Source organism: Theropithecus gelada, chromosome 2, assembly GCF_003255815.1.
Source record: "Theropithecus gelada isolate Dixy chromosome 2, Tgel_1.0, whole genome shotgun sequence".
Lineage (NCBI taxonomy): Eukaryota > Metazoa > Chordata > Mammalia > Primates > Cercopithecidae > Theropithecus > Theropithecus gelada.
In genome coordinates this window covers 141,014,427-141,034,667 of record NC_037669.1, presented here as the reverse complement: position 1 = coordinate 141,034,667, position 20,241 = coordinate 141,014,427, and the positions used below count along the sequence as shown (strand labels likewise).

The 20,241-nt window shown below is 37.6% G+C and overlaps 2 protein-coding genes across 2 annotated transcripts in view; one reads left to right on the top strand and one right to left on the bottom strand.

Annotated features, from left to right (window-relative positions):
• Positions 1-20,241, top strand: part of MED12L (mediator complex subunit 12 like) — a 342,999-nt gene that overhangs the window by 99,681 nt on the left and 223,077 nt on the right. The window contains exons 13-15 of the mRNA XM_025376276.1: positions 412-538; positions 2,791-3,005; positions 5,562-5,738. Of these exons, the coding sequence (XP_025232061.1) occupies positions 412-538; positions 2,791-3,005; positions 5,562-5,738 (519 nt within the window). The remainder of the gene's footprint in view (positions 1-411; positions 539-2,790; positions 3,006-5,561; positions 5,739-20,241) is intronic.
• GPR171 (G protein-coupled receptor 171) lies at positions 9,854-15,524 on the bottom strand. The gene is made up of 3 exons (XM_025376283.1): positions 15,427-15,524; positions 13,182-13,270; positions 9,854-11,420 (listed from the first exon to the last, which is right to left on the bottom strand). Exon 3 carries the CDS (start codon positions 11,386-11,388, stop codon positions 10,429-10,431), a length of 960 nt encoding a protein of 319 aa, XP_025232068.1. The 5' UTR covers positions 11,389-11,420; positions 13,182-13,270; positions 15,427-15,524; the 3' UTR covers positions 9,854-10,428.

The window sequence follows — 20,241 nt, the reverse complement described above, 5'->3', positions numbered from 1 at the left end:
AATAATATATGCCCCAATATTTTTCAGAGAGAATACAGTTAAACATGAACTATTTAAAAATGAAGACAACCTGAAATTATTTTTAGCAGTTTTGCGTAGGGATAATGAATAGTTTGTTGTACCATATTTAGTGGGCACTCATAGAATACTGTGCAGAGTTTATAATTCACATGAATAATGTTTTTCAGGGGTGTTTTTTGAAATCATTTGAGTCGTTCTGGGGTAGTTTTTTCCAACTTTTAGAAATTATATTCATCTGAGATGCATGGTCCCTTAAATAGGTACAGACATATCAATTAATTTTACATGTTTTACCTGAGCACTTAAATGTTAGTAACAAATTAACAAATTCATGATCCATTATGACTATACTTCTGTAATTAACTTTGCTTATTTATTTTTAATCTGTAGAGATGTGGTGAATCAGAAGTCTTAGATGAGAAGGAGTCTATTTCTTCGTCCTCTCTTGCTGGATCCAGTTTGCCTGTTTTCCAGAATGTGCTGTTAAGGTTTTTAGATACACAGGCCCCCTCTTTGTGTAAGTACAGAAAGCTCTTTGCCTCTAGATCTTAAATAAGGGATTGATTTTTTTGTTTAAAGCTGATTCCTTTTTTAAAAATTTGGATCTTATTTAATATTCTTGGCACTGAATATAATGTATGTTTTACTGAGCAAAATTTTGTGGCATGTTTTTTAATGGAGACTTTTAGGCAATTTTAAAATCAGTCAAGCTTCAAAGACTTTAAAATAATTTTTAAAAGTCACCTCACTCTTTCATGTAAGGCAGTAAGGTCCTGTGACATTTGTCTGTATATTGATTGTGATTTGGAATTTTCTCTTTTTTAGTAGTTTTCTAAATTTCTGATTTTCTAGTTCCTGCTCTTAAATATGGTGGTGGGGGGAATCAAGCAACAGTACTCTATAGCCAGAGACATGGTACAAGGAAGTAATTTATAGATGCCTGGCTGCTTCGCTACACTCTCTGGGATGTTTATGTCATCTCAAGCTCTTTTTCTGCCTTTTTAGTGAGGAGTTCAGGGTTTCTGAAGCAGCCACCCGGTGGGTTCAGACTGTGGTGAACACTTGAAATACTGTGTGAACTATGAAGCTCATAGCCTTGATATTATTCTGAGATTTTTCATATGACAAAATGCAGCAGGGAGGATCTTAAGATAGACAACAGAAAAATGGCCAAAAGTAAAAAGCAATAGAAAGGGGAGAAAAAGGTTGGGGAGGAGGAAGTTGCTTGTGAAGAAAGAGGTAAAGCAACAACAAACAGTACTCTTTTGAGTCCTCTGAGGAGGGGCCTCATATTGGGTTGAGTGAGACCTGCAGGTGAGGTTCTTTGAGACAAGTGGCTCTCAGTTATTTGGTGGCTTCTAGGCTAGAAGGAGAGCAAGCGCTGGAGCTAATCTAGTGGTTGGAATATAGGGAGGAGTAATTCTTGGAAAAGGAAGCAGAAAAGTGAAAGGACAGAAGAGATCCCTGATAGCAGAAAGTATATTGTCAGGCATGAAGTTAGCAGTTCTAACTTACCTTGTATCCTGGGGGAGACAGACATTTGCCCTTTGCTTGCCTCATTTCTTCCCCATTATTGTTCTCTCTTTAGGAAAAACTCCTTACTCCTGTGCCTTTGCTAGTTCATCTCATTTACTGTCTGTCAGAAAAAGCTGATCTGTTCTCTGAGAGAGGCTGCTCATCACTGAGTTTGGTAGGGAGCAAGAGGAAACATTTAGGCTCAAGGTTTAGGGAACTGAGCTTAAGCTTCCTTGGATAAATGTGTCTCCTCTTGGTGTTTGTGAATGTGATGGTTGCAAGGATTGAGCTTTGCAGGTTAGTCTTAAAAATTTTGAATCTTATCTTAAAGGTATAGACACAAAACTTTAGAGTGCAGTGACAGTATTGAAAGTCATAATGTGAGTTAAATAGGCTACTTATGAATAAAAATAATCTGCCGAGCTCCATCTTTGTGTTCTTTTTATTCAGTTGTTCCTTTTTCTTTTCAGTGGATCCTGCTTACATTTTTTCAAACACCATTTAAATTGTGGTTCAGTTGTAAAATTTCCTTTGAAAATGTGCACCCATATTCTCACAACTGCACAGACACACTCAAGCTAGAAAAAGCCATCATGGACTGTTCTATTAGTAAAACCAGAGGACAGCAGTCTAGTCCTCGTGTCTTTTTTTCTGATCCTGAAATTTTGCTTGTTTACGTTAATACTTGAATGGCTATTAAGGACTACTATCTTTTTTTTTTTTTTTGATACGGAGTTTCGCTCTTGTCACCTAGGCTGGAGTACAGTGGCGTGATCTTGGCTCACTGCAACCTCCGCCTCCTGGGTTTAGGCAATTCTCCTGCCTCAGCCTCCCAAGTAGCTGGGCTTACAGGCATCCGCCACCGTGCCCTGCCAATTTTTGTATTTTTGGTAGAGACGGGGTTTCACCACGTTGGCCAGGCTGGTCTCGAACTCCTGACCTCGGGTGATCTGTCTACCTTGGCCTCCCAAAGTGCTGGGATTACAGGCGTGAGCCACCGCACCTGGCCAGGGCTACTATCTTTAAACTTGTAATCACGTTTACCATACTGGATGTTTTTCAGTTATAGTGGGACAATCAAAACCTGCCTGTCAGTTCTGCCCAAAATTCTAGTGCCTCAGTAAATCTTCCAATAGATCTTTTTTTCCCCAAAAAGATTGATTGTGAAAAGTAATGAAAATATTAAACCTTAGTAATTAGTTATTTTTCTGTCACCTAGTCAAGGAATTCTTGATTGAATTTGTTTCTCTATAGCTGACCCAAACAGTGAATGTGAAAAGGTGGAATTTGTGAACCTGGTGCTGCTCTTCTGCGAGTTCATCCGCCATGACGTCTTCTCCCATGACGCATACATGTGTACCCTCATATCTCGAGGAGATCTGTCAGTCACTGCCTCAACCCGACCGCGGTCACCAGCAGGGGAAAATGCAGACGAACACTATTCAAAGGACCATGATGTGAAAATGGAGGTACGGCCCTGGATACGATGCCCCGCTTTCCCAAAAACTAAACTCTACTGGGAATCACATTCAGATGGGTCACATAGTAGTAGAAGAGTGATGGCTTTTTGTTGTATTCTTTTGCCCCAGTGGTTATTTATCTCTACATCTCAAACGGGAAAGATATTTACACTGTAGCTTCTTATGTCTTCCAGAATTTCCCTTTGGATGCTATAAAACTGGAATGAAAATATTTGACAGGATTTTTCATAGGATTGAAATTATGTACTTTCAGTTCTAGATGTTTCTAATCTCTAGTTTTTCTTTAACATCGTATCTCAAAACTGGACTCGTTTTGACCTTTAAGTGTCAGCTGAGTTTTCATTCTAAGAATCATCTTTTCCCTAATGTAGCATTCATTACTTATATCACTCTTTTATTCATAATGGGAAATTCTGTGTTAGTCACAACACATATTTTCATTTCACTTAATTAAAAATTTAATCTCTATTTCTCAAATGTTATAGAAGTGACCTTTTCAACAAATTATTTTATGCTATGAGCATGACTTTATAATTTTCTGCCAAATTCTGGTATATTGGATATTTTGGATATTGTTCCAGATACTTACTGAAATTTTCAAGGCAAAAAAGGTGGAGGTGGTGATGGGAAGTTGTAGAAAATGACGAGAACTTGTGACAATTGCTTAAAAACTGGCAGTTTAGGCCAGGCATGGTGGCTCATGCTTATAATCCCAGCACTTTGGGAGACTGAAGCGGGCATATCACCTGAGGTCAGGAGTTTGAGACCAACCTGACCAACATGGAGAAACCCTGTCTGTACCAAAAATACAAAATTAGCTGGGCGTGGTGGCGTGTGCCTGTAGTCCCAGCTACTCGGGAGGCTGAGGCAGGAGAACTGCTTGAATCTGGGAGGCGGAGGTTGAAGTGAGCTGAGATTGCGCCATTGCACTCCAGCCTGGGCAACAGGAGCAAAACTGTCTCAAAAAAAAAAAAAAAAGAATACCCTGACAGTATAGGCAATATACCATTATTTTTAAGAAAAACAGTAGCTATACTTATAATTAAAAACCTGGTAGTAGAATTGCAAACATGGATTCATAGTTCATACTGTTAAGATTTATTTTCAAAATGGTGTCGGCTTAAAAATATTTAAACACTTTTCTTACCTTATTGACAGTAGAAATTACAAGGCTAAAAACTGAAGTTCTTTGACCTGTTTACATGTTTTCTATCCTCCTGCTTTTTCTTTTCTATTCTATAGATATTAAAGTGTCTTGTATCTCAGATATAGTCTTATATTTTTCTTAATAAGAAGAGTTGGTTAAAGTATGTGATGGGAAATAGCCCAAGGAAGGAAATTATGAACACTTGTTTTTAATCAGGATGTTTGTGTGCTCTTCTCTTAAAATATCATGGAAGTTAAATTTTCTCATCATGAGGGAAAAGAATGTGACTGTTCAAAGCAAGGCATGTCTTAAAGCTTCCTTGAGTTTGCGGGGAAGAAAACAATATGGGGAACAAAAGACAGAGATGGTTAAAAATCCCACTGTCATGTTTTAGCTTCAGTTTCTTGATGAACTCCAAAACTTACTATGTTACTTTCTTTCTCTGGCGATTATCAGGAACAGAGTATTATGGCGCATATGGGCATTGACTCAGGAACCACTAACATTTTTGATGAAGTAGACAAGAGTGACTTTAAAACTGACTTTGGTTCGGAATTTCCAGTAGGTTCAATCTTTGATTCTTATTGACGGTTAAGAATTAACCCACCCCCATCCCAGCCTGTCTCGATCCTTCTGTTTCTCAGAATGACTTGTGCGTTTGTGTTATGTAATCTTACCATATTCCTCCTTTGGTACAATTATCATCTGACACAATTGGGTCATCCTCAGTTTTGGCTGCATGGCCTACTCTGTGAATTCTAACACTCCTGTCCTCCTAGTTGGCTGTCTGACTCTTTTGTTCATTTTGAGGTCATCATCATCTCATTAATGTGTGAATGTAGTTTCACCATGACAGTCCATGTAGATTTGCTATGTGTATCTTCAGCTTCTATATAATAGCTTTGGTGGCTTTGGGCTTATTATACATCCTTCTACTTTATTTCAGTATAATTATAATGTGTTCTTCCTCATGAATCACAATATATAACTTTAAAAAAATACTGTTTGGAGTACAGACCAAAATCTTTATGTCTATTATTCATTAGTCTTACTAGTTTATTATTATGTATATGTTTCTGTAGGAAATGTAGCCCTGTGAGGAAAACGCTTACCCATAATTCTGCTTTTATCTTTAGCTTTCCAGGTAGTGTAGACACATTTCTTATGTGTGTGGTTGTTATTTTCTCATCTACAAAATGGAGGGGTTGATCACAGATTCGTACTGATCTGAATATGAATTTTGTGGAAATTAACAAAATTTCTTCATATTTTTTGCTCAGTGATGAAGTAGGAAAAGGTGTATAAGTGTCTTATATGTGTGTTTTGGTATGTAGCACTGTGGTTTGGTTTTGCTTGCTTTCATTTACAATCTCCAACATTTGTTTTACATGACTTAGATTTTTTCTCCTATGCCTGGAGAGTCCTGTGAGAATGCCAACACTTCCTTGGGCAGAAGAATGTCAGTTAATTGTGAGAAGTTGGTGAAGAGGGAAAAGCCAAGGGAATTAATTTTTCCATCTAATTACGACCTCCTTCGCCACTTACAGTATGCAACACATTTTCCTATACCTCTGGTAAGTCATTGCTTCAGTTAATCTACACCCTGATTATTTTATTATAAGATCAATAACTGTTGAATGTCAGATTATTCAACTATTTTCTTGACTAATACATAATGATAGCAGGTGAATTTTTTGCATTTGCTCCTGCCGCTGTTCTAATTCTGATCTTAAGCTTATGTACTGATGTTGTCCAAATTTGTAGTGATATTAGTGGCTAATTAGATTTAGAAAAGGAAATTTTCTATATTAGTATCCTTTTATTAAAGAGCATTTGAGTCACTGGAGGTGATGTCTAAATGTGTTTTTTTTTTTTCTTTCCTTTTTTTTTTGGGACGGAGTTCTGCTTCTGTTGCCCAGGCTGGAGTACAGTGATGCGATCTTGGCTCACCACAATCTCTGCCTCCCAGGTTCAAGTGATTCTCCTGCTTCAGCCTCCCTAGTAGCTGGAATTACAGGCACCCACCACCATGCCTGGCTAATGTTTTGTATTTTTAGTAGAGACAGGGTTTCACCATTTTGGGCAGGCTGGTCTCAAACTCCTGACTTCAGGTGATCCGCCCGCCTCGGCCTCTCAAAGTGCTGGGATTACAGGTGTGAGCCACTGTGCCAGGCCTAAATGTGTTTTAATTTGAAAGAAAATTTACTGAGTAACTTTTATGTACACTGTCTTACGGTAGGTACTTCTAGTCAGTAAGAATTGTGAGGCATAGGAAAAATGGGAGACAAACAACTATAAATGGCAAGCTCTCAAATATGTGCAATAATTGAGTAAAAACTCAAATTCTCACTGGAAGGTGAGCCAGTTGATATTTCTGGGCACCTTCCACTCTCAAAGAATGAGTATTGGAGAGAACTAGAGCATTTTAGTTGAAAAATTGGGTAAGACTTCATAGAGGCTTATACAAGATAGGCTCGGATTTGGACTGGTTGAATTTAAGAATTGTATAGCAAATGGGAAATGCTTGGCAGGAAGTTTACCGTTTGAGTCTTAGCAAAGTGATGTGCTTTATTCTAAAGGGTAACAAAATTGGTTTCTTAATATTAGAAATAAAAATTGGGTCAAAATTTGAAAAAAGTTTATTCTTGGGTTCACTAACTTTTTTTCTGGATTTTTATTTTAAGTGCAATTTCAGTGAGTCATTTTTTTTCATTGAGTGTTACTTTTACATATAAAAAGCATAATTGGGTCAGGAGCGGGGCTCACGCCTATAATCCCAACACTTTGGGAGGCCGAGGTGGGCAGATTACGAGGTCAGGAGATCGAGACCATTCTGGCTAACATGGTGAAACCCTGTATCTGCTAAAAATACAAAACATTAGCCAGGCGTGGTGGTGGGTGCCTGTAGTCCCAGCTACTCGGGAGGCTGAGGCAGGAGAATGGCGTGAACCCGGGAGGCGGACCTTGCAGTGAGCCGAGATCACCCCTGCACTCCAATCTGAGCAACAGATCGAGACTCTGTCTCAAAACAAACAAACAAAAGTAAATGTAGGTGTATTATGTTATTTCCTGGGTATCTTCTAGGAGTTTTGATCTGCAAAACTTAAGTATTCTGTTTGTTTGTTTATTTATTTATTTATTTTGGTATTTTGGAATATCTCCTGAAATGACTTTCAAAATTACCAAACCCATATATTTTTTTCTTATTACCGTTAAAAGTCTCTTTTTTTATAATTTTTCTATGTCCAGGGCCATTTCAAAACTTGTCAAATTATCAAACCCATGTTTTTTTCCGTATTACAATTAACAATCTGTGTTTTGTTAATTTTTCTATGTCCAGGGATGTCATTTATCACTGCCTGAATAATATCTATAATTTTCAACTGTTACCTATAGACATTATTCATTTACATTATAATGGAATAACCTCACGGTTTATTTAGGGGAGCAGAAAGGGTAGCCTTATATTTTAGAGATGTATCCTAAAGAATTTATAGATGAACTATCATGTCTGGGATTTGTTTTTAAAATATTCAGGGTAAAAAAGGGGGACGATATTAACATCCAGAGTTTATTTAATAGTAATATACCAATGTTAACTTCTTAGTTTCAACAAATGTACTGTGGTTCTCTTAAGTCATTTACATTAGAGGAAACTGGCTGAATGGGTATGGAACTCTGTGTACTATTTTGCAACTTCTCTGTAAATTGGAAATAAAAATTTATTTAAAAGAAAGAATAAAGGGGGGGATGATAAATTAAGCAAAGACGGCAAAATGTTGAAAAGGGTTGAAACTGGTTGAATGGTTGAGGGCTATGTGTTCCTTTCTTGGGTAAACGGAGCTTTGCAGGTCTCTCTCCCAGGTGTCTGGGTGTCAGAGCAGGACCCTAACTAAGCCTCAGCTTCTTTATTCTGTTGTTCCCGTGACCTTGGTTTTACAGCCTTTACCTGCATTTAACATTCTGCTTCCTTGGAAGAAAGAGCTTAAATGATTTTCAGTGACCACGTGTCATAATGAATCATGAGATAATTTAACTATAACAATTTGTGAAAGAACTGCTAGACAACTGATATTGTAGGATACATTTTTTAATAGCTTTCCACCACCGGTTGCCCTAAACTCCCTGTTACCATGAGTGCAATTCAGAAGAAGCCAAAGGATATGCTAATATAACACTGACATTAGGAATGCTACTGTCTGTTATTTTTCCCTTAATGAAGAGAGAAAATCTGACTAGCTTCTCATGCATGTAAGGAAACTATAAAAATATAGTTAAGAAAAGTGTTTTCTATCTCCCCGTATCTCATATGGGGCCCTACTAAGTGAAGACCAAGGAGAAGAGGATTAAAGGAGGCTTGACCAAAGATTCAGAAAAATAAAGTAGTTTCATGATGCTATTCTGTGAATAATACTTGATCTGCCCATTAGTGAACCATGTTTCCTAGACTACCAGCAAACACAGGTTCTAGTGGATAGGCATTCTATCAGCCTGCAGCTGAGGTAAGTCATTTACACTGTGTCAGATGTGTGAGGCTGCTGGAGTTTCTGTCATTACCATTAGCTAGCTAGAATTGTATAGCATTATCTTGTTGTATGTTTTATAATAGGCACTTTATGTATTTTCTCATTTATTATTCACTTCAGAGTCAGAATATATTTATGGAATTGTAGATAGGATTTTCAAGCTTTAGAAAATAATTTGTGAAATGCAAAAATGAGTTTGGAATCAAACTCGTTTTCCTAGCTTCCAGGAACACCATTTTTTAATCATTGCAGCTAATGCAAATGGATTTACCAGCTGTTTTTATATGGGCTTATTTTACTAATGAAATAAAAAACACAAAGTCATCATGTATGGTTATCTAAATTTTTCCAATATTCTTTTTCCTAACAAGTCTTTTATTTAATGCTGTGTATTCTTTCTGCATCACCAGCAGTGGAGAGAATTTGATCAGAGTTGTGACTCTGAGAGCTGGAGTCACCTTATACTTTATCGTTATTGATTGATTGATTGGTTGATTGATTGATTGATTTTTGAGACAGAGTCTCACTCTTTTTGCCCAGGCTGGAGTGCAGTGGGGCAATCTTAGCTCAATGCAACCTCTGTCTCCCAGGTTTAAGTGATTCTCCTGCCTCAGCCTCCCGAGTAGCTGGGATTACAGGCATGCACTATCACGCAAGGCTAAATTTTGTATTTTTAGTAGAGACGGGGTTTCACCATGTTGGCCAGGCTAATCTCTAACCCTTGACCTCAAGTGATCCGCCCACCTCAGCCTCCCAAAGTGTGTGAGCCACCACACCCGGCTGGAGTCACCTGTACTTTAAACTGGGGCCCTACATGGAGTCAGGCTCATCTTTCTGGACCTGGGCAGCGCTAAGTAGCTCAGCCCATGCTACATTCCTAACATGGCCTTGCTATGTGAAGTCAGTGTATCTGTTTTATAAAGACCATCTGACTGGTGCTGTTTTACCATTGATGTGCTATCGATGTGATTTTCTAGTTCCAAAAACACTAGTTTCAGTAATTAGTATAACTTAACTCCCTCTGAAATATTCTAGGGTCTCTGTTTCGTATTATTCAAAATAGAAATGAGAAGTCACTAAATTTATTATTACTAACATCAGGAAGCCTTTATTGTAACCTATAGATAGAATATAAGTACAAATAATACATTAAAGATTGTCTGTATTTTTCAAGACTTTTTATAAATAAAAGTTTTTGATTGTGTTAGAAAAAAATGAGACATTAAAAAATGAAGGAGTAATGAGCTGAAAGACTACCATCTTTTGAAGTGATGGATTAGAAATAAAATAGGCATAAGTAGTTTTATGTAAGCTGCATTTTTTAAAGTAATCTGAAAGGCTTTAAAATTAAGTTGCTGGTGGGCTTTCTGGTAACTTACATGGAAATTATTTTTTATATTTTTATCAAGAAGTCAGTTCCAGGCATTTAAATGAATAACTCATGAATACCTTTGGGTCTATGTCATGGGCCTCTTTTGGATTTCAAGGATATTGCAGGATTTTACATTCGTTCAATGAGACTCTTTAGTTTTTTGTACAAATATTTGGGTTAATGAGTAACAACAAGCCTAACAATAAAGCTTGACTTGCATTTAGAAACAGGATTTCTAAGTAAACCTGTCCATATTTGCTAGCTAATTGTATTTTTTCTTACTTTTTTTTTCTCCCCCTCTTTCAAAGCTGTATTTAATTTTACGGTCCAGTAAGGCAGAATTGGTAGCACAAAAAATGCTGTCTTTTATGCATTATTTTCACATCTTAAGTTTTCTTTCTGAGCCTTGGTCTCTTTAGGTGAGGCAAAAGTCTCAGTGACCTTTGAGCGAAATGCTTTTGAGAGATGATAGTACAGGATAGGATCAAAGCACAGGTTCGACACAGCCAGGAGCAGTGTAGCCTCTTTGGCTTTGAAGAGTGAAATCCTGGTTGAGCAATCAGTTATGACTTCTGTCTGGCTGAGGGTGTATGGGATTCGGACAATGTGGTAAGGAACAAAGCATATGATGTAGCCCGTGGTCACTAAAAGTATGTTGATGAGAGCCTTTTTCACATTTGGATAATTTTCATTATCTTTGTTTCTGTAGAGCTGTCGAATTACAAGGCAATTGGATATTAAAATGATGGCTGAGAAATTTAAAAATATTGCTACACATATGAAATTTGTCAGCAAATGCCAATTTCTTCCAAATTCCTTTTTAAACTCCATACAACCCACATTTGACTTTTCCTTGATGTCTTTGATGGGAATCATCATATTTGGCACCATTATGAGAAGGACCATTAGCCACACAACCGTTGATATCATTTTGGCAAATCCAGGTTCTTGTATTCGGTAGATCTTGCAGCTGTGTGTCAACTGAAGACAGCGATCAATGCTGACAAATGCTAAGAAGATAATTGATAAGTACATATTGATATAGATGAGGCAGGCTGTTACTTGGCAGTGGAATATCTTCAGTTTCCAAGGTGCCACACCCAAGTCAACAACAATTTTCACCGGTAATGCCAGAGTAAGCAGGAAATCAGCTGTAAGCAAATTAATTAAGTAGATGCTCACACACCTGTGATTCGTATTCTTCTGTATAAAAGCCCAGGTTGCAAAACAACTTCCAATAATTCCAACAAGGAAAACTAAATAAAAAAAATATGTGAATGGCTCCAGATCTTTATAAACTGGGCAAAAGAATGAACTGTTTGTCATCTTGAGGGAAAGTAAGGATGACTTCTAAGACTCTGTAAAATAAACAAGGAAAGGGAGGTTAGTAATTAAAATTAGCAGCTATTTTCTTTTTTTTTTTTTTTTTTTTTTGAGACGGAGTCTCGCGCTGTCGCCCAGGCTGGAGTGCAGTGGCGCAATCTCGGCTCACTGCAAGCTCCGCCTCCCGGGTTCACGCCATTCTCCTGCCTCAGCCTCCTGAGTAGCTGGGACTACAGGCGCCCACCACCGCGCCCGGCTAATTTTTTTTTGTATTTTTAGTAGAGACGGGGTTTCACTGTGGTGTCGATCTCCTGACCTTGTGATCCGCCCGCCTCGGCCTCCCAAAGTGCTGGGATTACAGGCGTGAGCCACCGCGCCCGGCCCAGCTATTTTCTTTAAAAGACATTTGTCTTCATAATACCATTGTATTTCTAGTTTTTAGAATTTTAGTGGTGAACTTGCCAGACCATGTGGCCTGGTGAGAACATACTAGATTGTGAAGATGCCTGGGTTTTCCATTGTCTGATTTTGTGACTTTCAGGAAATCCCATGCAGGTTTGCTTTTGGTAGGGATATTTTCAACCTCAGGTTTTTCCATTCCGGTAGTTCTTGTTACCAGTTGGGTTGGAAGTTAGTTTGCAGAGGAGATAAGTGAACTGAGATTCTGAGAAGTAGAGAGAGGAAACTAGGGTTGTGGTTGGGCCTGAAGAGGCTTTTTTTCTTGTTTTGTTTTTTGTTTTCCATAGATTCATGTAGCTCCTAAGGCTGGGAGAACACAAGCTGACCGGGGAAGTAAGGAGTTGATGGAAAATTGTCTCCAGCCTGGTCGTGAGACTCTGTCTCAAAAAAAAACCAAAAAACAAAAAACACACACAAAAAGAACCACAGTTACCAGAACATGGATGTAAGTTTGTAAGTTCATTCATTACAAAATCCATGGAGAAAGATTTATTTATATTACTATCAAAACATGTGACTTCAACACTTGAGTTTTTTTTTTTTTTTTTTTTTTCTTTCATTGTGGGTTTTGAAGCAGTTAAAAGCCCAGAAGCATAAGACATACCCTTAGAACTACTGTGATCACCACTGATAATGACAGTGAAGTCTTGTCATGTCCCTCCCAAATCTGGAACATTGAGTGGGTTTAAACTGATAGGGCTCCCTTTGACCTGGTCTATTCAAACTCACATGCTTAGAGCTAAGGGTACATTAGTAACCTTTCTGGTGCTGCCTGTTGGTGTGGGTCCTCCTTTTGCATATTAAACAATGTTCTTTTGTTTTAAAGACCTCAAGATTATTTTTGTATTTTAGCAAGAAAAAATTTTATGCTATAATATAACCTTTTTAAAAGTAGCAAATAGTAAGTTATAGTGACCAACATAGAAGGCCAGATCAGCTACTCTGTAAGAGCCCTTTAATAAGAGAATAAAACTTCTGACGTCTTTCTAAATTTTAATTTCCCCAATTAGTTAATGATCCTTTGTGTGCATTTGTAATGAAACAATGTATGCAAACAGATGAATAAGGCAGATGTACACAAAGCTTTCTAAATTCAAGTGCTGCTTAAAGGCTACATGCCCTTTCTCTTTCCCTACCTGAGTTAGCATGTTAGAGTCCATGAATAATGTAATTCTTTACCAAACTTGGTGAAAATAATTAAGCAGTTGGTTTGTGTCTGGCATTATGCCAAATACTTTGCATGTACTTATTTAACTTCTTATCATTTCCATAAGCTAGGTGTTGTTATTGTCCCTGCTTTATAGATGAGGAAACTGAGGCATAATGGGGTTACTTACCCGAGGTTACGTAACTGGTAAGATACAAAGCCAGGATTCCAACTCAGTCAGTCTGATCTCAGAATCACATTCAAAACCACTCCAAAACACTGCCTCAATAACAATAGTAAGTTGATGATAGTGATGATGATGATGATGATTATATCTGCCAGGCTTTACTAAGGGCTTACTATGTGGGCAGGAGCTATGTTCTAAACAATTTTTATGTAATAAAGCTGAAATAAACTATTCATTTTTACCTTTTTACCAAAATACTAAGAAAATAAGTTTGGGCTTTTCATGTATTTTGATGTTTTATGCATACAGCCACGCACATGCACACCGTAAACACACACACACACACACACACACACACACACACACACACGCACATTTAAAAACAAAACCTAGGCCCTATCCAATAAGTTTAAACCAACTTTGCTCTCAAAGCTTCCATAACCTAGTTTCTCTCTACCATGTCTACTATCTCTTAATCCCAGATTAAGATTGGGATTGGTGGGGTCTCTACTGTTCTGTGTACAGTTCCTTCCTGCCTTTATACTTCTGCATGTGATAGAAATTTTGGAGTCATAGGATTTTAAGGATGGATGGAAACTTTATTGATAGCCTGTAGTCTAATCCCCAAGTCAGTTGAGGAGATTGAGGGCTGGCACTGGTGTGTTCCTCAAGCTTTCACAGCATGTTCAGGCAGGACTAGGATCTGCTCTTACTGGTGATCGTCTAAGCTCTCTGTCTTTATCCTTACTATTCCTGAATCCTGCTTATTCCAGAGCCTTCAGGAAGCTTCTCACATCTGAAAGCTACTCCAGGCTTTACTGATGTCCTTGGCGACCATGAATTTTGATAGTTACCATTTATTTGCACCTTGGAATTTTGAACATACTTTTCTTCTTTATGTGAAAAATTAGTATTTGTGTGCATTGATATTGTGTCACATCTTTGCTTATTGCTACTTTCTAAGGCCCTAGGATTTTGGCTTATGTACTTTTATTTCAAATATTACATAATAATAGTAACATAATGTGTTTCTTTAAGTGCTCCATTGCTTACACAACTATAAAATAAGATTATTGTGTCAATGAGACTTATATGGTAAAGAGAAGAATTAGAGTAATTTCTTTTTATTAATTTTCTCTGTAACTAGAACTGACTATACGTATTCACCGTACATGAATAATTTATTTGAAATGAATAACTAATCATTCAATAATTCTCAAGAATCATGGAACATCTCACATTTCTCACATTTGTGTTTATGACCTTTTTTCTAAATTGCAGTGAAAAACAAATCTGTTTATTTAAAATTTTTGCTTATGTAAATTAGAGGTTAAACTATTGTATAATAACATCCTGTGTTCTGTGTCACAAGTTTGAGAATTAAGTGCTTATTAAATATTTTACCAGACAGTTACTTACCAGTGAAAATGTGAGATACTCAGAGGTAGTCCAACAACAACAATACAAGATTTTAACTGTCTCTGTAGTTTGGATAGAGTGCCCATTGCTTAGAAAATAAATAAACTGGCTGGGCACAGTGGGTCATGCCTGTAATCCCAGCACTTTGGGGGGCCGAGGTGGGTGGATCACTTGAGGTCAGGAATTCGAGACCAGCCTGGTCAACATGGTGAAACCCTGTTTCTACTAAAAATACAAAAATTAGCCACCACCATTACAGGCGGTGGCGGGCACCTGTAATCCCAGCTACTCAGGAGGCTGAGGCGGGAGAATCGCTTGAACCCAGTATGTGGAGGTTGCAGTGAGCCGAGATCATACCACTGCTCTCCAGCCTGGGTGAAAATGCGAGACTCCTCAAAAACAAAACAAAAGAAAAACAAAATAAAAGTTTATTAGATTTTCTATGGGAGTTGCAGTGGAATTTTCTTGAAATCACCTATTGTAATGTTTGTAGAGGAAAGTCATCTTAAAGCCTGTTGTTCCCGTTGTGAAGATCTACAACATGGCCTCTATCCACTCAGTTATAACATTGAGTTACTGAATAGTTATGCTCGCTCAGGTATTCAATCTGGTGTCAGTTATCCTGTCTTTTGGAGACAGATGAATGGGTTCATCAGATACAAGAAAATTATAGGGTCATTCACAGCTAGGACCTATTTAGAGGTCCTAAAAATTGATGCTTTCTTATACAGCTTGGCTTTTTCTACTTATAAGCCTTAAATACTGAAAATCACAATTTTGTTTTCCATGGAAAAGCATTTGAGTATATTAAGTGTTTAAAAAGACATACCTGGGGCTATCTTCCGTGAGCCTCAGCAGGCCTTGCTGCAAGTCTTCAGAGAAGCAGGAGCTGTTTGGTTAGCCGCAGCAGTAGCAGCCCCATTGCAGGCTGCTGGCTTTACTAAAAATTTCCTTTCCTTTTTGTGTGGTTTTAAAATGTTGCATATTGACGTAGATGAAACTGTGGTTTGCAAGTAGTTTAACTTTATGAAGTTCTCCTAAAGAAGTTTTTTAAATATATACAATTTCATGTATGCTTTCTTAAGCAATTTACTTGTCATATTTTTTAGAGAAAAGATCTTCATTTGTCTATTTTAGTACCTAACCTTTTTTTAAAGTATCCAAGATGTGTTCTGTATCATAATGATTTCAAAGAATATCACTCTTTATGCCTTGATGGGGATTAATAATTAAAGATATAAGCTGTTTATGCAATTATTTCTTCAGTATACATAGTAACACAGCATTTCAAAGTTAAAATTGAAAAAATAGTTGCGCTGTTTAATACCTGCTGAGACACCTATTATTAAAAAAAAGTAAACAAAAATGTATTTTACAGAGTCTGCTAATGTATGTTTTATTTATGTTATTTTGTGTTCATTATAGAAAAATCTGGAAATAGAAATAAAGAAGGAACATGCAGAGAGATAATTACTGTTAATATTTTTGGTACATAAGTTTTAAATTTTTTCTATGATTATTTCCACTTAAATGTTATTGCTACTATTTTGTAGTTTATAATTTTTCATTGAAGAATATATTGTATATATTTTCAATTTATGAGATTAGGCTTGTAGTTAGTATTTGTCTATTTGACTCAAACAGCTTAATGGATTGAAATAGTATTTAGTAATTAATAGATTGTGTGTAAAGGAACCCTACAGTGTGTATTTAAGTTGTTTGGTTAAATGTTCATTGTGTCTGTGGCTGAACAAGTGTTTGTTGAATGTTTGAAAGAAGGCTAGCACAGTGGGGAACCTAACAAACATATTTTCAAGAGTTTTACATTTTCTGGTTCGAAGTTGATGTGTAAATGCAAAGCCATTGCCTGGTTAGTTAGGGTCTGGTTTCTTCTAATGCTTTGTTGGCTTGGTAGGTGCTTTGGTTTCTTTTAATAATACTTGGTCAGTTTTCTAGATAAGAAAAAAGAAGATACCTTTCCAGGATCTAAAATTAATCCCTTGGTATTAGTTTTTAAAAAGAAAAATCTCTCAAAAGATGAAATGAGAAGTATCTAGCTAGGGAGAATTTAGGGAAAGTCTACGGAGACTTTTGAAAAAAATGTAAAGATGCTTATGATGATATTGGTCACGTTTCAGGTATTCTGACATCCCCCCAAATTCATTTAATTTTTATTTTTGCCAGTGAGGACCATAAATTATAAAGTAGGAGGGAAAAAGCAAATGTTTCTCAAACATTTTATGTTAAGAACCACTGTGAACTTCATCATCATAGTGCTAGGAAAGGATCTTTCTTTTAAGATATGTATGCTTCAGTGTTGTACAGGACTCACTGAAGAACATACTTGTAGAAAAGACATATTTGCAGACAAGTAAGTGAGAAGTGATCAGGGCTTACATTCACTGGAGGGTAGAGGGGGTGAAAGGGAGAGAATTTAGAGATGGGTGCAGTTGATTGCAAACAGTGGTGAATGATTTTACCATGGCATGGAGAAAAACTGGGATGAAAGATTTTTGACAGAGTTTCTGTTTTGCTTTTTTTAGGTAGGTCTCTTTATATGTTTACTTCCCTGGTTCACTTTAAAGTTGTAGACAAAATTGAAAAGTACAAACAATTATACTTAAAAATCTACTCAGGCCACAGTTTCTGTGTCTGGATTGCCAAATGTGAAAGCACTAAAGTGCCCTTGTTCTCAGAGTTATATTTAATTTTTAGAATAGTGAGAATTAATCTTTTAATGGAGAGATGAATCATATTCCTCCTCTTGAGAATGAGCTTGGGCAACCTGGCTTTGTGTGGAAGTTTATTCACAGTGGAAATACGTGTATTTTTCATTTTTTTATACGAGTTTCATTTGATTTTCTAGAAGCCACTTTTTCTATCTGTTTCATTGAGGACAAGTGTTTGTGACTGTATTTAGTGTTCCAGGAAGTTGCATGTCATCACTAACACGCCCCCAAGCGGGAAGAAGTGAGGCGAAGTTATTTTTCCCTTACCTTGGTCATGGCAGTGCTGTTTGTTTAATAAATAATCTGTTCATTACTTATGAGTATTTCATGGATATTTTGTATGTGTAAAATAAAAATTAAAGCTAAGTTGTCCTCCAAGTTATTAAGAAAGAAAATATTTTCTGTAGTCTCTCCTATCCATACAAAACGTGCTTTTGATTTTATTGAACACAAATACCAAACAACAGTATTTCAGGCCGGGCGCGGTGGCTCAAGCCTGTAATTCCAGCACTTTGGGAGGCCGAGACGGGCGGATCACGAGGTCAGGAGATCGAGACCATCCTGGCGAACACGGTGAAACCCCGTCTCTACTAAAAAATACAAAAAACTAGCCGGGCGAGGCGGCGGGCGCCTGTAGTCCCAGCTACTCGGGAGGCTGAGGCAGGAGAATGGCGTAAACCCGGGGGGCGGAGCTTGCAGTGAGCTGAGATCCGGCCACTGCACTCCAGCCCGGGCGACAGAGCCAGACTCCGTCTCAAAAAAAAAAAAAAAAAAACCAAAAAGAAACCCCAAAAAATAGTATTTCAGTAGAAATATTTTCTTTGAATATTTAGCGTTTTTAAAATGTGCTTTTTCAGTGTAGCATGGAAGCCATTTGGAACTAATGAGGAAGGGGAAAGCGAATGTTGGGGTTGATGGTCACTGCCACAGCCAGGCGCACAGGACTGAGGACTTGTTTTTGTTAAAACAAACAAGCCATGAGATGCAGGAGATTCTGCCTCTTACAGATGGGGAAACTGTGGTGCAGAGAAATTAAGGCCGGCTCAAACCTGCACAGTTAGACCCTGGCATCCCAGCTCTTAATTATGCTTCTTACAATGAAAGTGTTAGGGACAGTGATTACAATGGAGGCCATCAGGTCAGTCCAGGCCTCCTTCCCATTTAGTATTTGTAACCATTTGAATTTGCATGCCATTGGGTGGTAGAACACCCAGTGTACCACAGTTCTAACCTTCCTGATGGAGTTTTCAGCCTCTGGAATGTGAATTTAGGATGCTCTTACATCAAAATAGTTTATATCTGAAAGATTTTTATGATCAGTCATTTCTGCCACAGCCTGTGCAACTCCAAATTCAGCCCTATCTCTGCAGCCGTTGTGCTTCAGGGTTATGTTTTGAAAGAAAATAATTTTTTTTTTTTTTTTTTTTTTTGCACATAATTCTCTTTCCCACCTGGATTAGCCCGAAGATTTTTTTCCGTGCTCCGAGATTGGTAGCTTTAAATCTGAGAGTGACTGTTGTGAATAGGCAGTGTAGTTTTAAAGTGAAATGTAGACATACGGTTTCCATGTTACTGTTTCTGTATTACTTAAATTCTGCCTTGTTTTTTTCTCTTTAGTGAAATGGAGAATACATGTTTGGAAATGATTTGAAGGCAAAGGTTGTTTTTGCACATTCTTGGAATGTGAACTCAGTTAAAAGAATGGCTGGGTACGTTACCCTGTCATTTCCCCTTGACAGTCCTTTTGGTTGTCTGCCTTTTTATTGATGTTACTGCATCAACATTTCATTTTGCCTTTTGGTTGAAAGGTGTGACTGCTATTTGGTCCATGGTTATAAAATAATTTATGGAGGGGAAATTCATAATAAAGAACGTTTAAAGATGATCTTGTTTCTTTTTGGTCACTGAATTTCATGCTTTTTTTCCTCATTTGATTGTTTATGGTCCATTTCTTATGAACTTATCACTAACACATTTTCAAAACACAGAACACATTTTAAAAACTCGTTAGTTACTTTCCAAGAGAATGTTCTTTGGAGAACGTCTCCCTTTTCCTAGCCATGTAATTTTTTTTTTTTTTTTTTTTAAGACAGGGTCATCTTATGTTGCCCAGGCTGCAGTGCAGTCGTTATTCAGAGGTCTAATCATAGCCTGCTACAGTCCCAAACTCCTTGGCTCAAGCAATCCTCTTGCATCAGCCTCCTGAGTAACTAGGACTACAGGTGCACACCACTGCATCCAGCCATGTGAATATTTCTTGATCAAGTATTTATGAAAAATTATAACAGCAAATATGTATTGATTGCAGGCTGCCTCCTGAGCTCTTATCCTGGAGAATATTTTATGCTTTGTAAAGGAGTGATAAGGAATCTTATCACCTGCTATGTGCTGTTAGAACCTGTGGGAATCCGGGAAGTGTAATGCTCCAGACTGTGGTAGGGTGAACGGGAGCTTCTTCAGAATGAGCTACAAGGTGGTATGCTTGAGGGATGACACAGATAATTGGAGTATGAGAAATTTTTTGGGGGGACTGTCAGGCAATTTAGGGGCTTAGGTGTCTCTGTGAGGAAAAGATTGAGACAAAATCTTGGATGTTCCCTGGGATTTTAATAAAGTAAGCACTGGACAGCTCATGGCTATACAAGGGAAGGAGCTGTCAATTCAGCAATGTTAGGTAAATCTGCCAGCATTGGAGTTTGCTTGGTTAGGAGAGAAAGTAGAAGATGAGAAACCAGTTAAGGAATGATTGCAGTCATTTTAAGTGAGAAGCAATAAGAATCTGAAATTACATGGGAAGGGAGGAATAGCTGAGAACCACTGCAGAAGTAAAATCACTGCAGTGGAGGGTAGAGAGGGAGAAGAGGAGACTGAAGTTTTAGTCCTGGGAAAGGAAGTCTGAGGAGAGAGAGGCAGAT